At 43.3% G+C, this 25,964-nt stretch overlaps 1 protein-coding gene across 1 annotated transcript; it reads right to left on the minus strand.

Annotated features, from left to right (window-relative positions):
• Positions 1-1,103: 1,103 nt before the first annotated feature.
• prrc2c (proline-rich coiled-coil 2C) lies at positions 1,104-25,029 on the minus strand. The gene is made up of 34 exons (XM_084921410.1): positions 24,618-25,029; positions 18,383-18,552; positions 16,462-16,636; positions 16,164-16,273; positions 15,705-15,824; positions 15,102-15,400; positions 14,910-14,989; positions 14,563-14,699; positions 14,367-14,454; positions 13,599-13,782; positions 12,886-13,504; positions 12,621-12,793; positions 12,105-12,375; positions 11,807-12,017; positions 9,255-11,699; positions 8,414-8,574; positions 8,171-8,325; positions 7,703-8,087; positions 7,509-7,594; positions 7,229-7,423; positions 6,866-7,123; positions 6,228-6,320; positions 6,027-6,128; positions 5,754-5,925; positions 5,435-5,656; positions 5,191-5,312; positions 4,945-5,099; positions 4,628-4,859; positions 4,432-4,542; positions 4,048-4,230; positions 3,865-3,965; positions 3,511-3,637; positions 3,166-3,408; positions 1,104-3,074 (listed from the first exon to the last, which is right to left on the minus strand). Exons 2-34 carry the CDS (start codon positions 18,495-18,497, stop codon positions 2,811-2,813), a joined length of 8,394 nt encoding a protein of 2,797 aa, XP_084777536.1. The 5' UTR covers positions 18,498-18,552; positions 24,618-25,029; the 3' UTR covers positions 1,104-2,810.
• Positions 25,030-25,964: the final 935 nt, after the last annotated feature.

Genomic DNA, 25,964 nt, shown 5'->3' on the forward strand with positions numbered 1-25,964 from the left:
GACCAGCATCTGCTCCTTTGTGCAAGAAAGAACAGAAGCACTACCAAATTATGTCCAGAGGGCTACTGGTGGTTATGTCCGACTAAACAGTTAGAAACTGATTCCATAAGGGTCTCATCGGGTTCTGCAATCCTTTAGTGAGACTTGTGTTCACAGCTGTAGATTATGCAGCTGAACTGGTATCTGCCAGAGAACACCACTGTCGACTTCACAGATGAGAGCAGTTTAACCCAGAGCATCTGGTAGACGTTAATAAGTTGCCAGTTGAGCTGCTGCTCGCCACTTTCATTTGTACCAAAGCAGGTAGAATGGACAGCTCGATATCCCTGAAGTATAATATATGTTCAGCTGAACAGGTGTCTAAAGTCGTTGTTGGTAACACAGCTAAAATGGAACTGTTGTTTTTAGCTCATAAGCTGAGGTTTTCAAATTATATGGTTCAGGAAATATTACTTTAACACTACTAAAATACCATTCCAAGTCTTCGAAAACTGAAAGGGCTCAAAGCACTGCTGATTACTGGTGATTCAAATGAATAAAAACCAAGTCTTACCAATTAGCAAAGATTTAATCTGTAATTTTCAAATAAAAAAAAAAAAGAAAAAAGAAAAAAAATATTTAGCATATTTGAAAGGTTTTTAAAGTACTTTCTCTTGAGACAAAACCCTGTTAACCTGGTCAAGCAGTGACTTTAACCCTCTCCAGGCAGGCGTTGCAGATTTGCAACAGTTAAATACTAACAACCTGATTACCCCACATACATATTTTATGAGTTTCTTTTACTCAGAAGTACCACTGCAGGACTTGGTTGTGCATTAGCAACAAAAAGTTTAATTTAAGCCTGAGAGGGTTAAGGGGTAATAAAACATCAGTGATTTACTGACCAGTCATAAGACCTTTCCATCAGCTCTTCAAAAGAAGGTGGAACTAGAAGAAAATGGGTTTTCCTCATGTAAGCTCTCCATTCTGCCCATTTAAAATGGTGTTTACTGACACCTAGTGGTCAGATGCAATCAAAACCAGAATTAAATTGATTAGAAATTTCACAGCATGATCATTGAAAAGAATTTGGAAGTAAAAAGCACACTTCACTGAAAAACATCTCAACAGTATATTATTTATTAGTTTCTGTAACCAAACCAAGAGAATGTAAATAAGACCGTACATATTTTAATACAGCGATGAAACCCCTGTACAAGTACAACAAAAAATAAAATCAAATCAAAAACAAAACAAACAATTCATTACCCTCCCTCCCTAATCCCCCCTCCAGAGTAAGGACTTTTCCCTCAACCAGGGTAGACGTGAGGAGTCCCCTCACCACCTCAGGGCGCATACTACTGTACATTTCTGAAGGACCATTGTCACCGCAACCCCAAGATGAGAGCATTGTGGGTGGGGCAGCCAGTGGAGGTGAGGCAGAGAGAAAACAGCACTGATTGCTCTCATCAGCAAAGACAACAAAATAATAATTGTCCTTCTGCCCAAACACTTCAGAATTTGAGGCTTCTCTCCCTCTGTCTTTTTTTTTCTTCTTTTTTTTTATTTTAAACTTGTTCTCCGTCCTGTTCCTGTTCCCTCTCGCCATAAAGGTCAATACACACACACACACACACACACTCAAAAAGATTTGTTTTAAACGATCGGCTCACCGATTCCTCTACCCAGCCCTATCCTGCTAAACTCTAGCTAAACTCTAAAAATCAGTCAATAGCAGCAGGTCTCGGTGTTTGACAGTGAAGTGTGTATGTGTGTGTTTGTGTGATAGCAAGGATGGGTGTGAAAGCAGTGAAAGGGTGTGTGTGACAGCAGCTCCTACACTGGAAAAACTGCAAGTAGTGATCATACATCATCCATGTAAACCTGTAAATCCACTCAAATCTCAGCAATCTTAAAAAGGCTGCGACTTCATCTCTGCTCTGCTTTAACCTTTGGCTAAATATACAGGAGAGTCCAGCTACAAGCTCTCCCTCTGTTTTTACCACACGCACAGACCCGACACACACCCACCCCAACACATCAGTAAAATCTCAGGCAAGGAGATGAGAGCAGAAGGCAGGAGCAAAGGCTCACAGGCAGACGAATCAAGAACTCAATCGATTATTAAAGTCAATCAAAAGCTGCGATTTTCACATTTCAATTCTGGTAAAAAAAAAGAAAGAAAACAAAACAAATGACAACAGGATTTCAGAATTCATATCTTCGAGCAGTAATCGGATCAAACCGTTGAGCGAGAGGGTGTGCACGCCTGCACGGATCTCTGGATTAGTTATAATGGGAGATTGGGGAACAAAACGTGTGCTTCACTAAATGACATCTCCTTAAGATTGCTTCAACAACAAAAACAAATTTGATTCATTCTCTTGTTAACAAAACAGGGATCTGATATAATGTGTGATCCTATTTGGTGGGTGGGAGGGTAAACTGAACAGAAATGAAGAGCTATAAAAATGGCAAACTCAGCAGCAAATTTCAGATCTCTCTCTCCCCAACTCTCTCGTCATCTACCGTCACAGTAGATTTCTATGGAACAGCTTGCTCAGCAACTTTACCGGCAGCTAAATGTGATGGAACAACCCAACTCAAATGCCCCCACCTACAGCGGGACAAGACGGGGGAAGAAAGATGAGGAAGAGGATTTTGTTTACACTCCAAAGGGCCTACTGTCAGTAACCACTACCATCTGTATCTCTACCCAACTCCTCCCCCACGCTGTCCTCGGGGCTGATGTGAGGTGGTGGCTGAGTGAATGGGGCTAGATTCTCTCTTCCATCCTTTCGTTTCATTATCTGAAGAGGGTCAGAAGTGCTTTACTTTCCCTCCTCTGGTTTGATGGCCTGCGGCTTTATGGGGCCAGTCCGTATGGGCTTGGCCGTGGATGCGGAGGGTTTTTCAGAATCTGGGCGCTCGCCTCCTGTCTGGTGGTTTGGAGCTGATGTGTCAAGCGGGGGTTTTCCTCCTTGATCGATTCGAGATGCTTTGCTGGCTTGCGGGGCCTTGAGCTGCTGCTGCTGTTGCTGCTGTTCTGAGAAGAACTTGTGAGTGGACTGGAGCACCTCAGCCCGCTGCTTTGCCTAAAGAGAGAAAGAAAAATACAAATAATTCAACTAATATATCCATTAGACTGCACAGGCTACTACACCAAACAAATAACAGCAGACACACCTTTAGGTCCTGTTCAGCCTTTAGAGCTGCTTGCGTGCCTCTGGGCGCAAGGGTTGAGCCAGGTGGTCCTCGTGGGGGGTGCTGGCTGTGCTGTGGGTGCTGCGGTCTGGGGTGAGGCATGAGCCCACCGCTTACATTGGGTGACATTGGAGGGCCCATGGGAGAGCGCTGGACACCTCCAGCAAAGGAGTTAGCATGAGGAGGGCGAACCAGAGGAGAGACTATGCTGGGCTGAGACAGAAGCTGAATAAAAAGGGAGCAGAATAAACTCAATCATTTGGAATTAATAGTTCAAAATTAGTGCTTTATACAAGTTACCAAAGAAAAACAAAATTAGATTATTACCTGTGGGTTGAACTGGCCAGGAAAGTGCTGCGTCATTCTCATGCCGGCAGAGCTGGGCTGAAACTGCTTTTGGTAGAGCATACTGTTCATCTTGCTGGACTGGCTGCTAGGAGAGGTGGAGCTGGCCCTGCAGAGAGAAGTCAAAGAAACATTACAGAAACATGATATTAACAAAACCTATAAACACTCCTGAGAATAAGAAGCGCCTTAAGGTACATTTTTAGTTTGTGACACAGGGATAACTAAATAAAATCACTGGTTTTCATTACAGTTTGTTCTCTTCTGTTTTGTCCACATTAAATAAGGCTTCAAATAAAAATGATAACAATGTTAACTGTACTTTTACGCATTTACCTGTAAGGACTGGAGGTTGGTGTAGTGCTCCTGCCGCTGACAGGAGGAGTCCCTGGCTTCACGTCCATCCCACTGCCAAATAGTTTCATATCCATGTCCATCTACAACACGTCACAAAAAGCCACTGAGTCTCACGTAAAAACTTCTGTTTATTTAAATTGTCAAATACAGATGGTTCAATACCTTGCTGGTGGGAGGCTGCATCATGCTGTGGTTGGGGCCCATGATGCCTCGGTACGGCTGAGAGACTGGGGGCTGTCGGTTGATATTGGGGGGCTGGGTTTGGGGAGGAGTGGGAGGTAGTGCCAAGAGGGGCTGGCCTCCACCCGAGCCAAAGTTAGGCAGGGACAGCTGAGGGACCGTCACCTGGGGAGAAATTAAAACAACGGTAACCCCAAGTGAGAAGAAGAAAAATAAAGTGTGGTCCAACATTTAAAACCCAGAACAGGTTCATAAATGTTATTTTTTTTTTTTTATTATTATTATTATTATTATTATTATTATTATTATTATTATTATTATTATTATTATTATTATTATTATTAGTTATTTTTGCATGTAGGTTACCTGCTGCATTGCAGAACTGGGTGACTGTGTGTTGCTGTAGTAGCTACTCTGACCATGCTGTTGCACCTGCCCTGAGTACATGTTCGAGTGCTGATTCATTCCCTGTCGAGTCTGAACCAAAGGCACAAAAAAGTGAGATGAAATGCATGCATATACAAATTAATCAAATTAACTGTCCATATGATTTTCCGTTTACCTGCAGCAGGTGTGTATCAATGAGCTGAGACCCGCCCATGCCAGAGGGCTGGTTCAGCTGCGGCTCAAACAGAATGGGAATGTGCTGGGTGGAGGAGGGTTGTTGATAAGCCAAGTTGGACTGAGGCTTGCCCAGCTCAGGTGCCTGCACACCAGGATAACTGTGGAGGGATGGTCCTGAGAGCATCATAGAGGGCTGTGATAAGTTGCTCTGCATGAATGCCTGCTGGGACCTGATGGATGACAAAACCAGAGAATGAGATGAAAGAAACAATGGTGGGAGGGGAGAAGCAAACTGAAAGCCTGTGATGCCGTTACCTGTAAGGCTGCAGTGAAGAGCTAAAGAGGTCCTGTGGCTGTGAGACTGGAGGGCCGGCGCCGAGTCCTAGCTGAGCCTGATGCGTGTGTTGATGCTGAGGCTGACCTTGCAGAGGAGCATATATAGGGATAGGAATCTGCTGCACGGCAGTTGGCTATAAGGTGGGGGAAGAAGAAAAAAATTTAAATAATGGTTTTGTCTTTTAATATTTCTCTAAAGACTTAACTGCATTGTTTTATTCCTACCTGTGAGAGGCCGGGCTGGAAACCTTGCTGCTGCGCCAGGGAAGGAGGAGCCAAACGAGGATGGGGTGTGCTGAAAAGGTGGCTAGTGTCCATGTAGAAGGCTGGAATCTGAGCTGCAGAACCTACACATGTTAAACATTACAGATCAATCACAGAAACACACACACACACACACAAAAGAAATCCACAAATATGTAATAACAAAACCTGTAAAATCTGTATATAACAGAAGTTTTCCCCTCACCTGCTGCAGACTGGGAGACGTACACCTGTGGGGTCTGCTGTTGCTGGGGCAGGAGGGGAGGCACACAGCCAAGCTGAGAGAAGCTGCTGCTACTGCTGCTATTGCTAGAAGAGGACAGGCTTCCACCTTGCAGCTGCTGGGGCTTCACCTTACAGATGTTAGGGGGGTCAGAGGCTGTGGTGGTTTTGGTACTGAGGGACGATGTCGTATAAGTGGCAGAGCCTGCAAGGTGAAAATGTGTTAAAAAAGATGTGTTTTAACAAGTTTGCAAAAACAATACTGTAGGAAGTAGGATACGTTTGAGTGGGAGTTACATTACCTGATAGTGAGGTACTGGGGGTAACAGAAGCCACCGGGATCTGTGGCATGGAGGCTGAGGAGAAGGAGGAGTATGAGGAAGCGCAGGAGGTGATGGGGGATGAAGAGGTGGTGACAGGAGAACTCTTCTCCAGACTTGGAGAATTCTCCCATGCTTTGCGTGCGGATTCCATCTGAAGAGGTAAAAGAAAGAAATAAGTGTTTAAGTGATGGTTCAGAGAACAAAATTTTGCAGAAAATAATGTTGCTTAGAGTTTTCTGTACATCTGTGTACCTTTAGTGTTAGGTCAACAGTAGCTGGAGAGACTGTACTGAGACTGGAGCTCTGCTGGAGGGTCTCGCGGCGAGGGAGAGGCAATGAGTGCGGTAGTGCCACCTAAAAAACATAGAACCAGAGGGAGGGAAAAAAAAGACGTAATCTCCTCAAATTAAAAATGGTGTGTAACATTTTGAGCCTGTGTAAAGACAAACTCACATTGGCCACTAAACTCTCTTCCATTTTGTTGCCTGCTGTGGGAACGCTGTCGGCCAACGACGAGGAGGGGGTGGTATAGTCAGTGACAGACTCCTGAGGGACAATAATTTAATATGAAGGCATTCATATTAAAATAGAGTAACAAAAGTACTATAAGTGTTAACTAAATGTTGTTCATGATGAAAAAGTAAAGAATTTTGGGGAAAAAAAACATCACTGGTTAAGTAATAATTTGAATATTGTGCCAGCCATGAATGAAGTCCCAAATGAAGTCATTCAACAGAGTTTGAGGGACAGGATTTGATGCCCGGTGTTCTCTGATTTCCATTTGTAGTCTGCTTGTAGCCCAAGTGCTACTAACTGATCACATTTGAACAGACTTTGGTTGCCTGCAAGTAACCACAATGTGTGGTGAGCAAAAGATGGATGGTGTTTGCTTACATGCATTCAATAATGACCTGATATTGTCTGAAGAGAAGTGGTTTCTTTATCATTGTATTTTTTAGCTCCATCTGTAAACAATAAATTGAGGACATAAACTAAACTCTCCCCCATTTCAGTCATCAGACTATATGGGTTAATTATAGCAGGACTTCATCTAGCTCAATGTGAGCTGTTGTAAAACAGTTGTAGTATACCTTAGAGTTGCTGTTGTACTCTGCTGAGGGGACTGTGATCATGCCCTCAATGTCTCCACCCAGCTCTGGTACTGTGGTGTCGCTAGTGGGAGGACTGGAGTCTGCTGCTCTGCTAGCACCTCCTCCAGGTACTCCTCCCTCCATCCCATCAGCTTCTCCTCCACGTGCATCTTTGGCCTTACGATTTTTTAGAGAGCGCTCTTTACCAATGGGACCTGGCTTGTACTCCTTGGTTTCCACTGGTTCCATCTCTGGTAGCTGAGGAGAAGTGATTAAACATTTAGGCTGGAGTAAATATTTACAGAAATTACACAAGCTAGTGTCATTTAACACAAAACTGCATTTCTAGAAGACTATGTGTACCTTCTGTGTTTTGATTGGGCCAGCTCGAGGTTGTTTCTGTCTCTGTTCTTTGGGAGCAGGTAGTTTGTTTTCAGAGCCACTTTCAAGCAATGCAGGAACTCCATCACTGTCAGTGCTGCCTGCAGATGATGGCGCTCCAAACTGAATACTGTCTATTCCCAGCTCCACGCTGCCCTCAGCTCCAGGCTTTATACCCTAAAAAACACATTTTTCATGGTTTATTGTGTGACAAAAGCATTAAAACAATAAAGAGGAAGGTGTGAGAAGCATTTTTACCTACCTCAGAGGAGACAGTACCAGTAAAGGAGGTAAGAGGTTTGTTCCAGGCACTCACAGAAGGTGGCTGGGGAGGGCTTATTGGACCAACTGGAATAAACATTGTATATTTTAGATTAGAAAGCCATCCACAATTCAACCACAGCAAATTTCAAGAGTCAAGAGAAGATTAAGACCAAAATGAACTTTTCCACTCACGCTTTTTGACATCCGGAAGGACGGTACCACCCGCTACCTTGTTCTCCCACAATTCAGTACCCAGAGTACTGTGTGTCTGTGCAGGTGCAGGGGGTAGGCTCTTTGACGTGAAGTCTGCAGCAGCAGGGGGAACAGAAGGCAGAGGAGCCACTGTTCCTTCCAGAGTCTGAGGTGAAGCAGCAGGCTGGGAGGAGGCATGATGAGGATGTTGGGCAGCAGGAACTGAAGGCTGCTGCTGGGCCTGGGGGGCGGCAGCTACAGGAGGCTGAGACTGAGGGGCCTGTTGTTGTTGCTGCTGCTGTGATGACTGCTTTTTAGCAAATCTTGGTGGCAGCTTTCCTCCACTTCCCCTGCTCTTCTCACCGGGGCCTTTTTTACCCCAGTTCTGTGGGACATGTGTGGATATTAGTTACACACCTACATTTTCTACTTTAAACATTGCACCACACAAACTATCGTTCCCCCTACCTGAGTAGTTTGCTCTTCTTTTTTCCGTTTCTCTTCATCCTGCAGACGCTTCTGTTGTTTTCGGGAGACAACCTCTGTAAAACCATCATCGTTGGCACTGGACTGTGGGTCCTCTGTGGTGGTAACCTCCGGGTGGTCATCAATAATCACAACACCTACAATAACAACAAATTTAACCTCAGTTTTCAAGTGATAAACAGCTCGAGTGCAGTACAGGCTTAATCTATGAGCATGTTTACTGACTGGCATAATTATTGAGATCAAACTGAGAAAGAGCATTCTCCTTGGGCTTCTTGGTGGCCTGCTTAGCTTCATCTTTGCGACGCGCAGGCTGCTCTTTTGCAGGTCGCTGGGCTGCTCCTCCAGGTGCTAGCGCTGCTGTCTCTGAGTTCTGGGCTGCAGGGCTGTTTCATTAAGAGACAAGTAGAAAGCAAAAACATTTAAACCTTTAATTCCTGTATATTTATGCAAAAAACCAAAAACAAACAAAATCACAGGCAGCTTGTACAAGAAATAGTGAGAATTTTGCTGCTTTCCTTCAGAAACCTGAGACACAGTAAAAGTCTAAAAATACCACCAGTCTGATTCCGTATTTAGCTACTTTTATGACAGCCAATTATAGCATACTGATCACCAGAGTGAAGAATCCTTCTAGATAATTGCAGAAATAATGGCCCCTTTTAACAAAACTTTGAGCTCAAATACAAGGATTGAATTTAGTTCCTACATCCCATAAAATTGATTGTGTATAATAAATATACTATGATGATTATACCCCTTTCCTTTTTTAAATGCACTTCCAGTAGAAATTCTTCTGGAAATTTCTTTCATCTTAACAAGATCATTTCCAGATTTATTTACCAGGGAAAGAAACCCAGTCTTGAACTTAAAACAACAAGAACATGCCACTTCAAACTACTGCGATATTTACATTCTGCACTGGTGCTATTCAGTTGAACTCTTAATTAGGCATAATAACTACACAAATGGTTTATTGTTTGAAAATAAACCTGCAGGGTGATCCTACGGCACTCTGTTCAACTTCTTTGTGCAAGTGACAAAAGCCTCATTGTCTCACACTCACCCTTTGCGGCCAGCTTTGGCCCCTCCTCTCCTCTCTCCCTTGCCCCCTGTGTAGCTGCGCCCTGGTTTGGCTCCACTGTTGCCTCTACGATTCTGTCTCTCTGTAGGCCTCTGACTCGAGAAGCTCCTCTTGGCTCCAGGAGCTCCATCACGTTTTGGTGTCAGCCCTCCATCAGGTGAGCTTTTACTGGGAGTCAAAGAGCCCTGGGGTGGTGCAGGGGCTGGCGCAGATGCTGTAGCTGCTCCATTAGCAGGCTCCACTGCTCCTTTCTTCTCTTCTCGCTCTCTCCTTTCATTAAAGTCACTGCTCTCAGAAGCAGTTTCCCATTCCTCATTCGCCTGATCTGACGAGTTCTGATTTGACAAATCAGGCGACTTGGTACCAGCAGCAGTAATAGTGGGACTACTTGTATCAGGCAAAGGCGCTTCTAAAGGAGACGGCAGGTCAGGTGTGGGCATAGAGGCTGCCGTTTCTGCAGGCACAGTTAATGGGGTTCCTGGAGCTCTAGAGAGAGTTGGGGAGAGGGGGATTGGGGCAGTTGCAGTGCTGGGCACAGCAGCAGCAGGAGGCACTGAGGGTAAAGGAACAGGGGGACTGGGGGCTGACTCTCCACTAGCCAAAACTGCAGCCTCACGCTCCTTTAAACGCCTAAAGCGGGGCGGTTTATCTTGCCTTGGGGGCCGTGCTGGTCTAGATCGACGAGGCCTCTCTCTGCTACTTTGAGGACCCCCCTCCCCAAATTTCTTCCCCTCAGATTTTGGGGGTCGTCGGTCAGTAGGAGGATTGTCAAATCTTGATGTGGACTCTGCATCTTCAGGCCTGAATGTCTCCATGGGTTTAGAGGGCCACTGGGAAGAAGGTTCTCTGGCTGCTGGTCGTCTAAGAGGGGCTGAGCGTGGGCCTCCACGCTCCCTCGCTCCACCTCGTCTGCTGTATAATCCCCCTCTTCCTCGCCGAGAAGGCTCTCCTTTAGGAAGGAATCCTGGTTTGGGGCGGCTTTCATCATCTGCTCTTGATCCAACCTTTTCCCCCATGTGAGGTGGTCCAAAGCCTGGCTTGTGAGATACTGAGCGGCCCTCCCCAGGGAGCTCTCTTCTCAGTGGACGGCTAGGTTTGGTGCTAGGCTCACGGTCAGATGGTCCAGTATCACTGGCAGACTCCCTCCCGCCTTCACTTTCAGAGTCTGTGTCTGAACCACGGCGCCGTCTACGTTTTGGTATAACCTCAAAGTCCGAGCTCTCACTTCGTGTTTCACTTTCCTCCCTGTTGCGAAAGGCAGCAGCACCTGCAGCAGATGGTAAATCTGAGCGTGATCGGGGCTCTCGATAGGGGTATTCTGCCCGGCTTCTACCCCGACTCCCCCTGCCTCTACCACTGTAAGTCCCACGGTAGCTTCGTCCTCTGGAATAATACTCCCCTCGACCACGACCTTTGAAATTTGAGTCTGCCGGCCATTCTCGCTCTCTGTCCTTATCCATTTCCTTCTCCCGCTCTCGTTCCCTCTCTCTTTCCTCTCGCCGGTAGGAACGTGGAGGGAGGTTGGACTCTTTCCGAGAGGGCAGTTTGGGTTCTGGATGTTTCTCATTGCTGGGTGCCTTTTCCACCTTCTCCTCCTGAGAAGAAGAGGTGGGAGCCCCAGAAGAAGGCTGAGAGTCTCTGGCCCTCTGATGGGCAGTTGGAGTTTCCTCCGCCTCTGCAGTTTCTCTCTTTCCCTCACTGTGAGGCCTGGAGTCTTCTGATACAACAGCAGCTGCAGATGGAGCTTTGGACGACTGTTCCTTTTTGGGCCTATCCCCTCTTTCCCCTCTCTCATGACGCTTCTCCCTTTCTTCTCTTTGCTCCCTCTCTTCTTTCATGTCCCTTAAGACAGGTTTCTTTATTGGCCCAGATCTACGTGCAGGTCTGTCTCCTCCTGGTCCTTCTCTGCGTCCAGCTCCTGATCTCCCACCCCACCGCAGCTCAGCCTTCTGCTTGCTGGGTGCTGGCAGAGGCAACTTCTCTTGTTTGTGTAATCCATCAGCAGGAGGGGTAGCTCTGTTATTTGTTACAGCAGCCTGAGAGTAGAGCTCATTCTGGGGCTTATCATCAGTTCGTTCCCCTGCTTCCTGTATCTCTAGTGATTTTGTTCCCAGGGGTAGCCCGTCAAACCTAGGCTCTTCAAGCTTAAGAGAGTGGCTGGAGCCCTGTGAGACATTTCTCTGGAGCATGGCTTGGCCAAGAGCTTCTACCTCCTCCCCACTTGGTAAGCCTGGCTCCTCTGGGTCAAAACCTGTGCCTACAGGGACTCTGTCAAGAGGTCCTGGCACGTCTTCCGGGCCCTGCGTAAATGCTGATAGAGACTCTGAAGGGTCCCGGAAGAAGTTACTTTTACGAGAGTCCAATGAACCGTGATCTTGGGGATAGATAGCTGGAAGACCCCTGTCCAGATCCAAACCAGAATCCATCCTATAAATAAAAACACCAAATTTTAATTGAGATGTTTAAAGCATAAAAGAAGTTAATTACCAATTACTTCCATTCATATTTTTTTCTGTCAATTAATACTTTTTAACCTTTGCTCCTTGTTATCATCCCTTCCTTTTGGAGGAGTTACAGAAGGTAATGGCTCTGACTGTGGGTATGGGTCTGATCCCCAGACCATCCGTGAGTCTGAGGCCAGGCCGTGGTCACGAACTGGTCGGGTTAAGTGGTCAAATGAATCCGAGCTAGAGCTTGAGTTGTCCCCTGGCTCCCTGCGTACAATCTGCTTAGGTGGCATCCTCCCTGAAGTTGACAAAAGATGTACTTTGAAAAAAAACCACACAGCAACACTTATCACACCCACACCAAATTTCTTTTGCTTTTACTTACCAGGGTGAATGTTAGTTGGCATGTCCATAGGCGGCCGGCCTGACATCATTCGAGGGTCCATGTAGGACTGCATCATAAGCCAGCGGGGATCAAATCCCATGGAGGCCAAGTGTTGGTGGTGAGGGCCTATGGGTTGGTACATGGAGCGGTGCTGCTGTTGCTGCTGCTGTTGTTGTTGGGCAGCTGGAACGCTGCCACCACCTGAGGGGGACACAGAGCCCCCACTCTGCTGTTGCTGCTGTTGTTGCCATTGCTGCTGCTTCATCTGTTCCTACAAGTGCATTGAAGAACATTTAAGAAATTTTAAAATAACTAAAGCCAACTTAACCCATCAAACAGACACGTCATATCAAATTATTCTACCGAGCGCTCAACCTGATCACCATATGTCACAGTTAAAGCTATTGCAAAGAAACAGCTCAGGTGTGGAAATGTTGCTTGACAGGCCTTCTAAGATCCCCAACTAGCCTATGGTACAACCAGATAATGATTTACCAAGTAAGGCCAAACCCTTACCTGCTGTCTGAGGAATCGAGGTGGTAAAGACTTCTGAAACTGTTTGGAATAGCCTGAGATGACAGAAGGACGCATAGCAGCTGCTGCCTCCCCTTCCAGCGGTGATTGTGCAATAGGGACTTCATCACCAGCAGGGGTTTCCTTGTGGGGCAAAGACATGTGGGGCTCATCCACTGTGGAAAAACAAAAACAGTATTGGCATTAATTAACAAGTGGTAGTCAGATAATTTTTTTGCAACTTGATCATTCCTCAGAGTTAGCTTACCTCTGTTGTCCTCCATGTTAAAATAGTCTCGGATTGGCACTGAGGTCCTATCAGTTTGGTTCTCGTCCATTATGGGACCAACCTCAGCCAAGGAGGTCTCTCCCTCGCCCTGTGGCTGCTCTGGAGCTAAGGCTACAGGTCTCTGGACAGGCGGGGTGGGCTGACGAGGCAGGTGAACCTCTTCCTCAGCATTTGGTTCTGCTCTATCTCGCTCCCCTCTCTCAGGTAAGGAAGTCTGCATGACTGTGGCTTGTGATTGTGAAACTGGGACTGAAGGTGCAGGACTAGAAACAGGAGTAGTTGATAAAGATGCTTCCTCATGGGGAGCTCCTGCCTCATCATTGGTGGGCTGAGCAGAGGAAGGCTTGCCCTCATTAGCCTGGCGGTGTTTTTCATTTAAACGTTTAAGTTTTTCAGCACAAGCAGCAAGCCGTTGCTCCTCCATCCGGCGTTCCTCTTCCTCTCTCCTCCGTCTTGCTCGCTCTACAGCTTCAGAAATTTCAGAAGACTTTTTCCGTTTTTGCCGCCAGGCTTCAGAATCCTCCTCAGCACCAGGTGCCCCTGCAGCCTGTGCTTTGCCCCCACGCTGAGCTCCACCACCACCAGAGCGACTGCCAGCCTGAAAAACAGAGAATAAGTCATAAACAAAGTGATCACAGTGTTAATAAAACGAAGACATGATAGTAGGCTTCTGTAACTTGCACATGCTTTACCTGGAAGTCCTGTGTAGCAGCTGATTTATTATACTGCCCCATACTCCCAGGTGATGGGGCTCTGGGATCAACACTCTCAGCCCACGAAGCTTTACTTCCTCCACGGTCCTCAGATCCCTCCTTCCAGCCCTCCTGACCGTCCGTTGGCCGAGCTCTCATACGATCCACTTTACCCAGCCATTCCCTGAAAAGAAGATAGTTAAGTAAAAAACAAACAAACAAACACCTAACACGCATGCCCAATTTTCAACTAACCTGAATTGCTAGTTTCATTAATGACTTCACCACAAATGCAGCCAAACTTCCATTTAAAATAAAAAAAAAGTTTTATTATTTCACTTTGCATAAATCATTTGCCACTTTGCCCATCAAAAAGTGACAATAATGCTTCCATTAAACAACCATTCTCATGCTGTGGCCTCCCAGCAATATGTGAATATCAATTTCTTTCTTTGCTCATGGAAGTGAATGAATCATCACGCGCTGTAAATCATCTTTAACAACTGCCCATTACTGCACTGTTTTATCATGTATTGGTCCATTTACCAACAATCATTCATAATGTTGTCCACCTCATTCAAATGCATACTACTGTTTCCCCTACTGTAGCCATCTGTATTAATCATAAGTTAATAAAACTTTGGACCAACTCAGTTCAAATTTTGCCAATACTGGGAAACACTTGTGTGGTGCAAGTGAAGAACACAAAAAGTAAAAGCAGGATATAGTAAATGAGGAAAAGTAAATGAATATATAAAAAATGCTAACCAGTTTTCTCCCTTGTCTTTAGCAGCTTGGTTCTCCTCATCATCACTGAAGTTAAGTTTCTCAGTGTAGTCCACCTCCATCTGAGCTCCTGAATTGCAAAATAGACATGACTGATAAGAAGCTAGAAATATCAGAGATGCACAAATTTCTATTACAATTAGATGTTGTCATTTATAGAAGATATAAATCTACTGACCTGCCCAGCCCTCATCAGCATCAGTGTCCAAGTTGTCGAGTTCCTTCAGTTCAGTTGCACTGATAATAGAGGGTCTGTCTGGGTCTTGAAGCCAGGATTGTGGGGGTGGCTGCTGAGGTCGTGCTGAGCGAGGAGCCCTGAAAAAGAAAGGAAAGTTGATTTTTAAACCTAACAAATATATAAATTACTTGTGTACACAATGTGCTTCTGTGATCATGTAATTTGTGTAGCAATGATGTTAATGTTTCATGTTTAAAAGAATCCAAAATATACCGTACTAATAAAAACTCAAAATTGATCTTTTTTTTCTGCAATCCAAGTATCAAGGGCTTATCCCTTAAACTCACTTTGCCCCATCTTGTGGTACAGGGTATCTGAAGTTCCCCTGCCCTGCACCAAAGGACATTTGCGGATAGGCGTGGAACATCTAAATCACAGAGACAGCAATCAACACACAGCGTAAAGAAAAACAACCACTAGTTTTTGCAGTTGTGATATTTTTGTGTTGCCCATCCAGAAAATGTAACAATATTACGTACATAAGGTGGCATCATGCTCCTGAAAGCAGGGTCAAAGTGAGTTGGTACGCCAGCAGGAGGCTGTTGGCCTCCATTAACTTTAGGCTGAGGGGGGCCAGAGGGAGGTAACCTCTCCCTGGGATCCTTCTTCTCCCTTTGGCCATCAGTGGTTGTGTTTCGGCCAGGTTCATCAGCTTCGACAGGTGGCGTAGAGGTACCAGGGGCCGTGCTACCCTCCTCCAAAGCCCTGTTCTCCATCTCCGGGGGGCTAGGTGCAGTGTTCAAATTCCTGCCGCCACCCTCACGCCAACTGCCAACATCTACCAGGACAGACAGATAAGAGATTTTAATTGTCTGATTACAGTTAGGAATCTTTTAGACCAGGGGTCTCAAACTTAAATGAGCTGTGGGCCACTGCTGGCACTGTCATTTCATTGGAGGGCCACTGTAGTGTTCAAGTAGTACAAAAAAAACAAAAGCAAACCAAAACACCAAACAAACAAGAAAACCCCCCAAAATATTTCAAAAAGTGTCGTTTTTTTTTTTTTTAAATTTTAAATATTGTATAACAAGAGAAAACTGCAAACGTGAATGCAATCCCCCCCCGTGTGACTGTGTCCATACTTTGAGGTCTAAGGCTTGGGCCTGGTCCATAAGGCTCCTCTTCTTGACCGTCCTTGACCTCACCAGCCGCCTGCAAGCTGGGAAACTCCTGGTGAAAATGGCTGCTCACACGGGGAGAACCTGTCCAGGACAAGCAGATCATTATAAATGTGAAGAAATCACAAGGTTAAATATATAACAGTCATTTACAGATGCACTGAAGGGTCTAATCCTCAATTTGGTACACAGAAGTTTTACACCCTAACATTACATTATGCAGAGTTCAAATGATCTGCATTCCAAGCGGACTATAATGGCAGACTGAGGATTGGGACTTTGTTTGGTGAACACAAGTAGGGAATGTGCTGGATACTGTTTACAATCTTTTACATAATTTCCAAGCACAACCATGGTGTACACATAGATAATAGTTTTTTGAGCAGGTGTAAGGCTTACGGAGCAAATGGTACGCATATTTACCGTCTAGCTGTGTCTGCTTGCTGTTTGCCCAGGAACGACTGCCCCCAACAGAAAGGTCCTGTGGCTGGACCACTGCTGGTTTGTTTTGAGGTGGTGGTGTCTCCTGTTGCCTATGGTACATAAAAACAGGGTAAAGCTTTCAACAACATGAATCTGAAATATGAATGATACTTCACTTTATATTAGATAATTACAGCTACTGTTAAGTAACTTAGGGTAAAACTTTTAGACTATTTTCCTCTGTATGAAAAAAATAAATGTGGATCTAAGATATTTAATGCAAGCAAGTTAAATGCACCTCTCCTCCCCGGCTTCAGTTCGAGATGCCCATCCACTGCCGTCTTTGGGGACAATGTTGACGTTGGGATCGTTTCCCTTGTTCTCTGCTTTCAGGCTGGGGAGGTTGGCCGGAGGGGGCATGCGCCGGCTGACAGCAACTTTGCCCAAACTCTGGAGCCCATGTCTGGCAGCCACTGGAATGAAGAAACATTATGTAGAAGAAGATCAAGATTAGGATATTTTGCCCCCCTGAACTGCTTTTAAACAATGTTCACATGAGTAATAGGGGTCAGCTTGTTTGACTTATTTTGGATTTATTCATAACACAGCTGTCACACTGCTCCTCATGCAGCCTGCAGTGTAGTCCCAACACGTCAGTGATGAACTTGACAATTAAAAAGAACACAGACAAAAGACACCCGTTTGTTTATATGCATTCTCTCTGTATAATTCTTTATCTGAAGTATACCAACAAACAACCTCATAACTGCCTATGAACATGAATATAAAAACAGTTAAGCCAAATCAAAGATTCATTGAGTACTTAGAATAATTAGATTATTAAAAAAATCCTCCAATTCTTTGCTTCCATGCTTTGTCAGCTCTGTAGCATGCCATTGTCACAAGCAAACGCGAGCATTTCAATCAAATTTGCGACTAAAAACTGTCCTGCGATACAAACTTATTTAGGTGAAGCATGTAAATAAAAAGATTGATGACATTAAGCCTAGACAGCCCCTGTTTAAACCAAAAACGCTGATAATGCAACAGCAGCAGTGATGACAACACTGGCAGAGTTTAACTTTGAGCCGGAGTCTGCTTACACACCACGAAGAGCAAAGAGGCGGTGCCGTTACTGAGACTGATCTCAGGTTGAGTGAAAGGAAACACGTTTCCAGTATCCTAAACAGCAACGCTGTTCCTGTAACCACCATTAAAACCTTTACTAGAAAAAAGCGGGCAGGAGTCCTTCATCAAAGCACCTGATCAACAAACTCTGACATTTAACAAAAAAAACCCCAAAAAACAAAAACGCCAACTTTGAAGATGCTTTATCCACCGCCGTTTGTTTTACACAAAGAAAAATCTGCAGTAAGTCTCCAGACGTTGTATTAAAATATGCAGATAAACTGTTAACCTAGTCTGATCCCAGACTGGTGAAATTATACAGCTTACTGAAGCCTTCAGTAGCCTTTTTTGACAAATGAAACAAAAAACATTACAATTTCAAAAATGAAAACTAGAATAGCAGTTCATTTTGAAACCTGTGTTTCTTTCTCTTTGGAATATTTATTACTGCTCATTAATAAGACAAACATATTTCTTAACCGATTAATCGAAGGAATAATCAATAAATTACTCAATTATAACAATCTTTAGCTGCAGCACCAATCAAATCCAATGAAGTGGACCTATTAGGCCTTTCCTTTAGCCATTCATCAACTGTTACAATGACGCATGGTTATTTTTTAATATGGTCCATCATTCAAACCTCATTCAATAATGAGGTGTCTTATGTATGAATTCTGGTTGTGCTTACTGACCTCGAACCAATTTTATGCTGTGCACAGTGCTTCAAAATCTGTCAAATGTTTTAGTACGACTTTGGTAAGCTACGAAGCCGCACCGCATGATGGATTGTCGGAGCATTACGGCTAAGGTAGTCAGGAGCCTCGCACAGTAAAAAATTATGTATACTTTATTGATCCCAGTGGGGAAATTACTCTCTCTGCATTTAACATATTCACTCAGTGAAGCAGTGGGCAGCCACCAATCAGGCGCCCAGGGAGCAGTGTGTAGGGACGGTACCTTTGCTCAGGGGTACCTCAGGGTAGCCATTCAGTGGATTCGATCCCCCGACCTTCCGATCATGGGGATACTTCTTAGCTATACAAAACTGTGTGTACGGGCAAAAAAGAGAACTATTACTGGAAGCTTACCTGCAGTTTTCTGGGTTTCCAGAGATTTGCCTTTGTAGGTGTTGAAGAGGCTAAGGGTTGCATACTTTGTTTTGCCATCCTTTGCCTTGGTGCTCTGCCCTGACTTCTCGGACATTTCGCTGGAAACTCATTGAGTCTGGTCCTTTGGCCTCGCCCCCAGAACCAGCCTCCTATAGCACAAGGGAGAGAAAAATAAGATCAGAGAAGAGACCCCCCAAAGTTTATTGGCTAAAATACCAATGTGTTTGACTTGGTATTGAATTTAAAAGGGGTTTTCCCTCCAGGGACTACGTTAACACTCATAATGAACTTGCATGAACCCTGATCCACCTAGTGAGCAGATCAGCTTTTAATGGTCTGCCAAATTGGAAGTAAGGCTGCCACAAACGATTATTTTGATAGTCGACCAGTCACCGATTATTTTTGCGATTAGTCAACTAATCAGATCATGCATCCATTGGACGTAAAATGTACAACTTATTGCACCAGCATCTGCTGCTCTTATATAACTATCATTAGCTTACAGCTTTAAGTGTTTAAGGTATGTGCTAACTAAAAATAAAGACAAGATGATAGTTTATTAAATTTTAATGAAATGTGCAGATTGTTTCAGTGGAGTTTAATAAACTAAGCCGTGTGCTCCTTGCTATCTAAAATATAACAGGAGATCAGAGTATATTCTCGAGCATCTCACACTTCTGATAATCAGTTGCCTGCTTGACGTTTATTCAGCTGTGTAAAAACGATAACTTTAATCTCAGCCAAACCGATTTACTCAGGAACAGATGAAATACTAAAAAAAAAAGCCAAACAATATAATTTTTAAGTTATCTAAGTCACTCATGTCTGATGTCATGTTTAACCTGAGTAGCAAAAGGCGGTGGTGGGTTTGAAAACGATTTTCCGGGAGTCCGGTGTTCTGACAGGCTCTAGTGAGCCTTGAACCCCGGTTAGCTATCGAGCTACTGGGTAACAGACATCTCCGAAAACGTCGGAGCGCTTTTGAAAATATGTGGTGTCTTGATAAACTGAGCAAATATTTGAGGTTTACACAGTTACATTCTCCCCTGAAAATATGTTAAACGTTTATTTTGTGACCCAGAAAGAATAATAAGAGTAATATTAAAACTAACTAGCTGCCGCCATTGTTGGAAACTGAGCAGGGCCGCGCTATGAATTCTGGGACACAGCTTCTTCTTTGGGGTTTAACAGCAGCTGGCATCCTTGTACATGCAGTGCTGCCATCTTCTGTTTCAGTCCGTTATTACACTCTTAAATCCTACTACTTATTCCTGCGTCTTTTGGGATCTTACAAAGCTTCAAACAACGCGTTGACTATTAAATTTGTCGTCGACGATTTTGATAGTTGATGTAATCGTGACTAGTCGACTAATCGCTGATAATTGGCGTCTGTCTTGTGTCAGTGACGTAAAAGGCGGATTTAATGCGACATGACCGTTCAAACAGCAGTCGCTTTCTAAAACATCGGATATGTATCGGATTCAGTACCACATACGAAAGTGACCCAGATCGGATTTGAAAATATCGGATTTGTGCCGTTCACACTGTCATACCATGATCGGATATGGGTCGCATAGGGTAAAGAAAAATCGGATTTGATGCGCTTTCGCCTGCAGTGTGAACGTAGCCATAATGACTTTTATCAAAAAAAGAAAAGAATACCCACCAAAACCTTTCTTTAGTAGTACAAAGACAACATAAGAAATGACACAAGAAAAGACACTCTGCTCAGTTATGGCAATGGGGCGATGACAGGAAATAGAGTAGGATTTAAGATACACAGTTCAGTAACCAAGAAAAGGAAACACCAGAAAGTGAATTAGAGTGAGCAGCTCCAAGGACAGAGAGGCGACACGTTTATGGCTGCAGTGTCTTTCCTATGTCACACAAAGGTCATTTATTATTAACAGGGGAAGTGGTGTAACAGAGTCTGTAAGTGTGAGATTATGTTGGTGTGTGTATGTGCGCGCTTGGGGGAGCCGACAGCTCAGATCAGTCCACACTATCCAAAATGCTGCCGGTGAACACCAACAAACTAACTTAAAAGGGGGGAAAAAAAAAAAAAAAAAAAAAAAAAAAAAAAATCATATTCAGGACAACGTGGCTCTCATTTTACAAAATACTTTCAATTAAAAAGATTTCCTCTTATTTTCTGTAAGGATGAGAGTATGAACATTACCCCTGGTTTCTGTAGCGATGGTAGCCAATACAAATCCATAGTGCCTTTATTAAACCAAAAACACATCTCCATTCTGATCAGTTCAGCTTATTTATTCATTTTTAAAAAGAGACCTTTGTATTTTTTGTTGGTTTCTTCATTCTTTTTCCTCCCAACTTAGACCAGGTTTATTAATTGCCCCAAAATAGATTTGATGACTCATTTTAGAATTTTACATTTTTTCCCCAGAGGCACCCACAATCAGTTTATTAGCGGACAATTCTTCACTCAAGTTTTTTGTTTGCTGGCCACATTTCTATAAGGGCAGTTCTCAACTTCATCCAGCTGTTTCCTCAAAAAGGATCTGTCTAACCAAACCCCCTCGCAGGTAGAGAACTGGCATCAGGTGCCACTAACTCCAGGGTGATGGAGTGGGAATCCCTCTGCACGAGGAAAAAAAAAAAACTATCAGTAAAGGCCTTCATGATGACTTATGAAAGCAAGATAACAGATGTAAAACAGCTATTGTGATTAATCCTTTTTGTGTCCCTCCAGTGATGCTCTTCTTTTATCACTTATAAAGTGATAAAAGGGGCTACAGTGGTGACAAGTTTTGACAGGTCCTATTAACCGGAGATGATAAGAATAAGACAGGGGAAACTAAATCAAGATTCTTTTGTTAAGCTCATTAATGAATACAATTTCTCTTAAAAGTTCAACAAGCACGTTTATAAAAATCCAAAGCCTGAAGTTACTCAAGAATGAGCTCTCTACACCAAATGGGGTAATTTAGTATTTAATGTTATGGACTTGCTCTTAATCAACATTCACTTAAAGAGACTATATTATAAGAGTTTTTGAATGATTATATTAGGAGTGAGAGAGAAAGATTTGTAATAACATCCCAGCTCTCCAGCCCTACTTTGTCTAGCCTGACCTCCAGTGCAACCCTGCACACCTGCAACTGCTCTACATTAGCGTTCACACGCATGAGCTTTTTTCTTCCCTTATTAAATACTCAAACTATCAGCACTTTGGCGTTTCTGTTGTGCATCAAATAGTTTGTGTGCGGTTCTCACAGATTTTGACGGTATAATGAAGGTAAAATTACTGAGTCTAGATCAAATATTTATTAAATAATAAGATCAGAATCATTTGACATGAAACATTAGAAAAAAATAATTGGCAATTAACTGTAAAATGTTCTTTAACTCTAGCTTTTTTTCCTCAGTTGAATTTTAAAGAGTGAGATAAATCAGGTTATTGGCAACTGTTGTGGCCCCAAAGTTGCCCGCAAACACAGGAGAGGGGAGACCAAAGTCAGCAGCAAAGCTGTAGTTCCTCTCATTCTGAGGATTACTACTGCAGTAACAAAATCACCACAGGGCAACATTAACACCAAGTTTCACATCAGAGCAAGATCGGTCCAGTGCTTCACTATTAAACATAATACAGCACAATAATAGTTCATCTTAATTGTTTTGTTTTTATAATCGCTGGAAGCCCAAATTCTTAATTAAAAATAAAACTATTACTCGCTCAGCTCTAGCATGTTGGCAGTGAAAATATTTTCCTGTTCTGGATAACAAAGTTAATAAACAAAGATGATGTTTTCGACACATTTCAGAAGGCATTAATAACTGTCGCCACTGTGCTTACACTTGAAAGTAGAGCATAACTAATTAACAAGACATTTAAACAGTGCTGCCCTCACTTGACAGGAAAAGACATACTTAAACTAAATATGCCAGGTAACTACTGGGTCTCAGATGTTATGCTGCCACCTGCTCCCCTCTAACATTGTGACAGGAAGTTGTAAACAGGCAAGGTGGATAAGAAAGTGGTGTGGTTCTGCAGTGCAAAATCAATTGTTGTATGCTGGCTGTGCCAGAGTAAACTGCCATACAACCACTTAACTAGAACAATGTATACACACATTATGCAAACACATGTGGACATTATTCTGCAATGAAATATGACTAGAGTTCAAAATGGCTCATAAAGCCACACTCAAAAATTAGGAACACTATTGGTTTTGTGTGGTTATTGGCACTCTAAATGAAGGTTAGGACAAGGGATGCGCTGATCTGACATTTGGATTAAATAATGGTCCAATAGAGACTCCGGTGTTGGTAACAATAAGCTGAGCAGTGTGATTTCTCTCAACTCGAAACTGGACAAGTTTAATTTGTGCATCTCTAGTAAAAATAATTTTTTTAATTTGCAAGACTCCCTTTTACAGGTGAGCTCTACTTGCAAGTTTAGTAGACTGAGGTTACGTGTCTGTATATTGCTGATGTCGACACCATTCTGTTTGCAGCGGGGCCAGATGATTAATTTGGTCATAATGCAATTGCAATTTTGATTTACAGCAATAATACAACTAAGTAAACGTAGTATGATTAGTTTTAGAATATGATTATTACTACAAAGCATTTGTTTTGTCTCTTCTTGATAGCAGTACTTTTTCACCTGTAATGTGACTGACAGTCTTGTTCTTGATGGTCCTCTATGTTTTGCACTGTAATGGTGCAGTTTAAAAAAAAAAAAAAAAAAAAAAAGGAAGAAGAAGAAAAGAAAAAGAATCTACACTGGCCATAATGGGCTACAATTTATATATACACCAGTCAAATTTAGAGAAAATGCAGAGAATACAGAAAATATTAAACCCTTAATAATGCAAGCCCCGTCAACTATTGACTTTGCCATCAATATCTGTCAAATAATAACCTGCCACATGATATGGCCCATAAATAGAAAACATTAATAATTAGAACCCACTCAGCATCTATCAACTGACATTCACATTGGTCAGGGCCAATGAAAGAGGCTTAGTAAGCCATTTTTAATGACTGCTTAGTGTTTTTGGCACAGTGAACATAAAGCTGGGTGAAAGATAAGGACTGGAAGAGACTTAAATTATTATGTTTATTCAATGGCATCAATCCTAATGAATCCATTTCCTTTGGGAGATGTCTACAATTCCATTGTGCCCATAAGAAGGTGAAGTATGGTTTTGTTTTCAGTATGAGGATGGGTAGGTGCTTAGATTGGACATTCAAATGAATTAAAGTCATGTCATGGGATTAAGTGGTGTGATAAAAAAAGTAAACTGATATCAGTCCCTTTAAAGTTGTTTTTTATGCCAAATGAAGGATAAAAATAACTTCTCTTTATCTTTGTAAATCACTGCTTCCCAAAGACTGTTCCCTTCTTGTCCCTGTGCCTCTCTGATCAGGCACCATCACTGACTGGTGGATCAATAAGTACTACTCTAATCAATATTTCCCTGAATGGCCTCCTTGAAACCATTCAGATGTAGACCCATTACTAATCTAAAATGCATAAGCAGAAAACATCACCATGAAGCCAATTAATTATCTTCCAAGTATTTTCCACATCCAAGAGATGCTTATGAATCATATGGAGTCTTAGACAACTCAACCCTGCCAACATGCATACTCACAGAGTAAAAATGTTCTTTACGACCACAATTCGTTAAATCTGCACCTCATCATGGCTGGAAATGAAAGCAGTGCGCTAAAGTTTCATTTTAACATAAAGGAAAATAACACCAGGACATGCTCCTTGGTTAAATGCCAGACCAGATATAAAGGTTTCACTGTTCCGTGCAGTTTACTTTTCTTAAATTACTGCCATTCATGAATCTGCAGGCCATCTCTCCCCATGAATCGACCCTGTGGTGGGCTGGGTGGCTCATACCGGCAGGGGAGTGCAGGCCCTCTTCGCCGGAACTCAACCAAACCGGGCTCAAATATCACCTCACTCTCACAAAAGTTAAGCACAAAAACGCCAACATTATAACGCAGCCAACGGGCCAGCTTTTAACGTATAATGTCATTATAGGTGGCGTTTGAAAGCAGGCCGTCAGCTTGCACGGTTTAGCACAGTTCCGTTTCTTACCAGTCGCCATCACCTCCACTTCCAGCCCGTCAGTGGCCAAAGCATGCTAACCAGCTAACGCTGTGTGCACACCAGCCCATCAGCGACTGAACAAAACTTCACACTTTCAACTTGCATGACACACAGACCCACCTGCCACCGCCGGTGCCTCCTTTATCCTTTCGGGTGTTGTACGGCTTTACTTGAAATCCGGTTTCGGCCTGGTTTGTAGTGGACCAGTGCGTGTCTGGCCGGCGGATTACAAAAGCTGGCTAGCCTGCTAACCCAGTTCGGCTAACGATGGTTAGCTACTCCGCTCGCTGGCTGCCAACAAACCGCTCTCCACATGCGCGGTCCTGCGCTTTCTGTCTTCTCCGCAGTTTCACGCCACCGGTCTCTTCTCGTCTGCTCGGCCGTTACAGCGGGAACCGGTTCGCAGTCTTCTCGTGGTTCCGTATGTCTCCCCACCCGTTATCTCGTACCAGACCGTTTTTCTAGTTGAGTGAGGCCCCGCTCGCGCCGCGGCCTGTCTCACAATCAAAGATGGCAGACCGCGGTTGCCAGATATGCCTTCTGACATCCCCCTCTCTAAAAGCTTCTCACATCCCGTGCAGGTGCACCAACATTTGATTGAAATTCCAGATTTCAGATTTTATATTAAAAAATTATAATTAATTGAGATGATAATTGAAAAATTCTGAGGTATCCTTTTTTACGCTGCAATTAAATTGTTTTCAGTTATACTGAGTTAAAATAATGCAACATGTAAGTATTACTGAACCTTGATTTGTTTATGATCACAATTAACCAATCCCCCATAACTATCTTATTTCAACTAGATCTTGACATCTTCTATAAATATATTAAAAAAAAGTTTTAATGTGCAACAATATCCCATCTAAAAGCACAAGCATACACTGCATATGTTGCACAAACCTGATATCTGTTCATCTTCTACAGAGACAAAAACCCGTTATAAAAGTATAAAAGGGTCACCTTAAGTCCAACTTTCAATTCTCTGTAATATATCAGGATATTTATTTATTAGAACTATCTGGATTATTAGAGCTATTTTGTAATATTTTGTATTATTTAATATTGGCACTTTAACCTGGTCACTACTATTCGTATTGTCTTGGAGCAACTGTGACCACATAATTTCATCTAGAACTAATAAAATATTCTGATTCTGAATAATGATTCCAAATCTACCTGGAGTCAACCATCCATTCCGATGGATGGTGCACAAAAGCAGTGAAGAAGAGAGTGCAGGCAGGCTGGGTGGAGAGGGGGGGTCCTGGGGTGATTTGTGACACAAAAGGAGCAAGTGTGAAAGGGAAGGTTTAAAATATAGTAGTGAGAGCTGCCATTATGTATGGTTTGGGCACTATAGCACTGTAGAGTGACCATGATGAACATTATTAGAAAAAGAATACCTCAGAGGGACAGCTCAGGTTGAGCATTTGGAGATAAAGATAGAGAAGCTGAGATTGTTTAGGC

This window comes from Perissodus microlepis, chromosome 23, assembly GCF_051167445.1.
Source record: "Perissodus microlepis isolate ML-2025 ecotype Zambia chromosome 23, ASM5116744v1, whole genome shotgun sequence".
Taxonomy (NCBI): Eukaryota; Metazoa; Chordata; class Actinopteri; order Cichliformes; family Cichlidae; genus Perissodus; species Perissodus microlepis.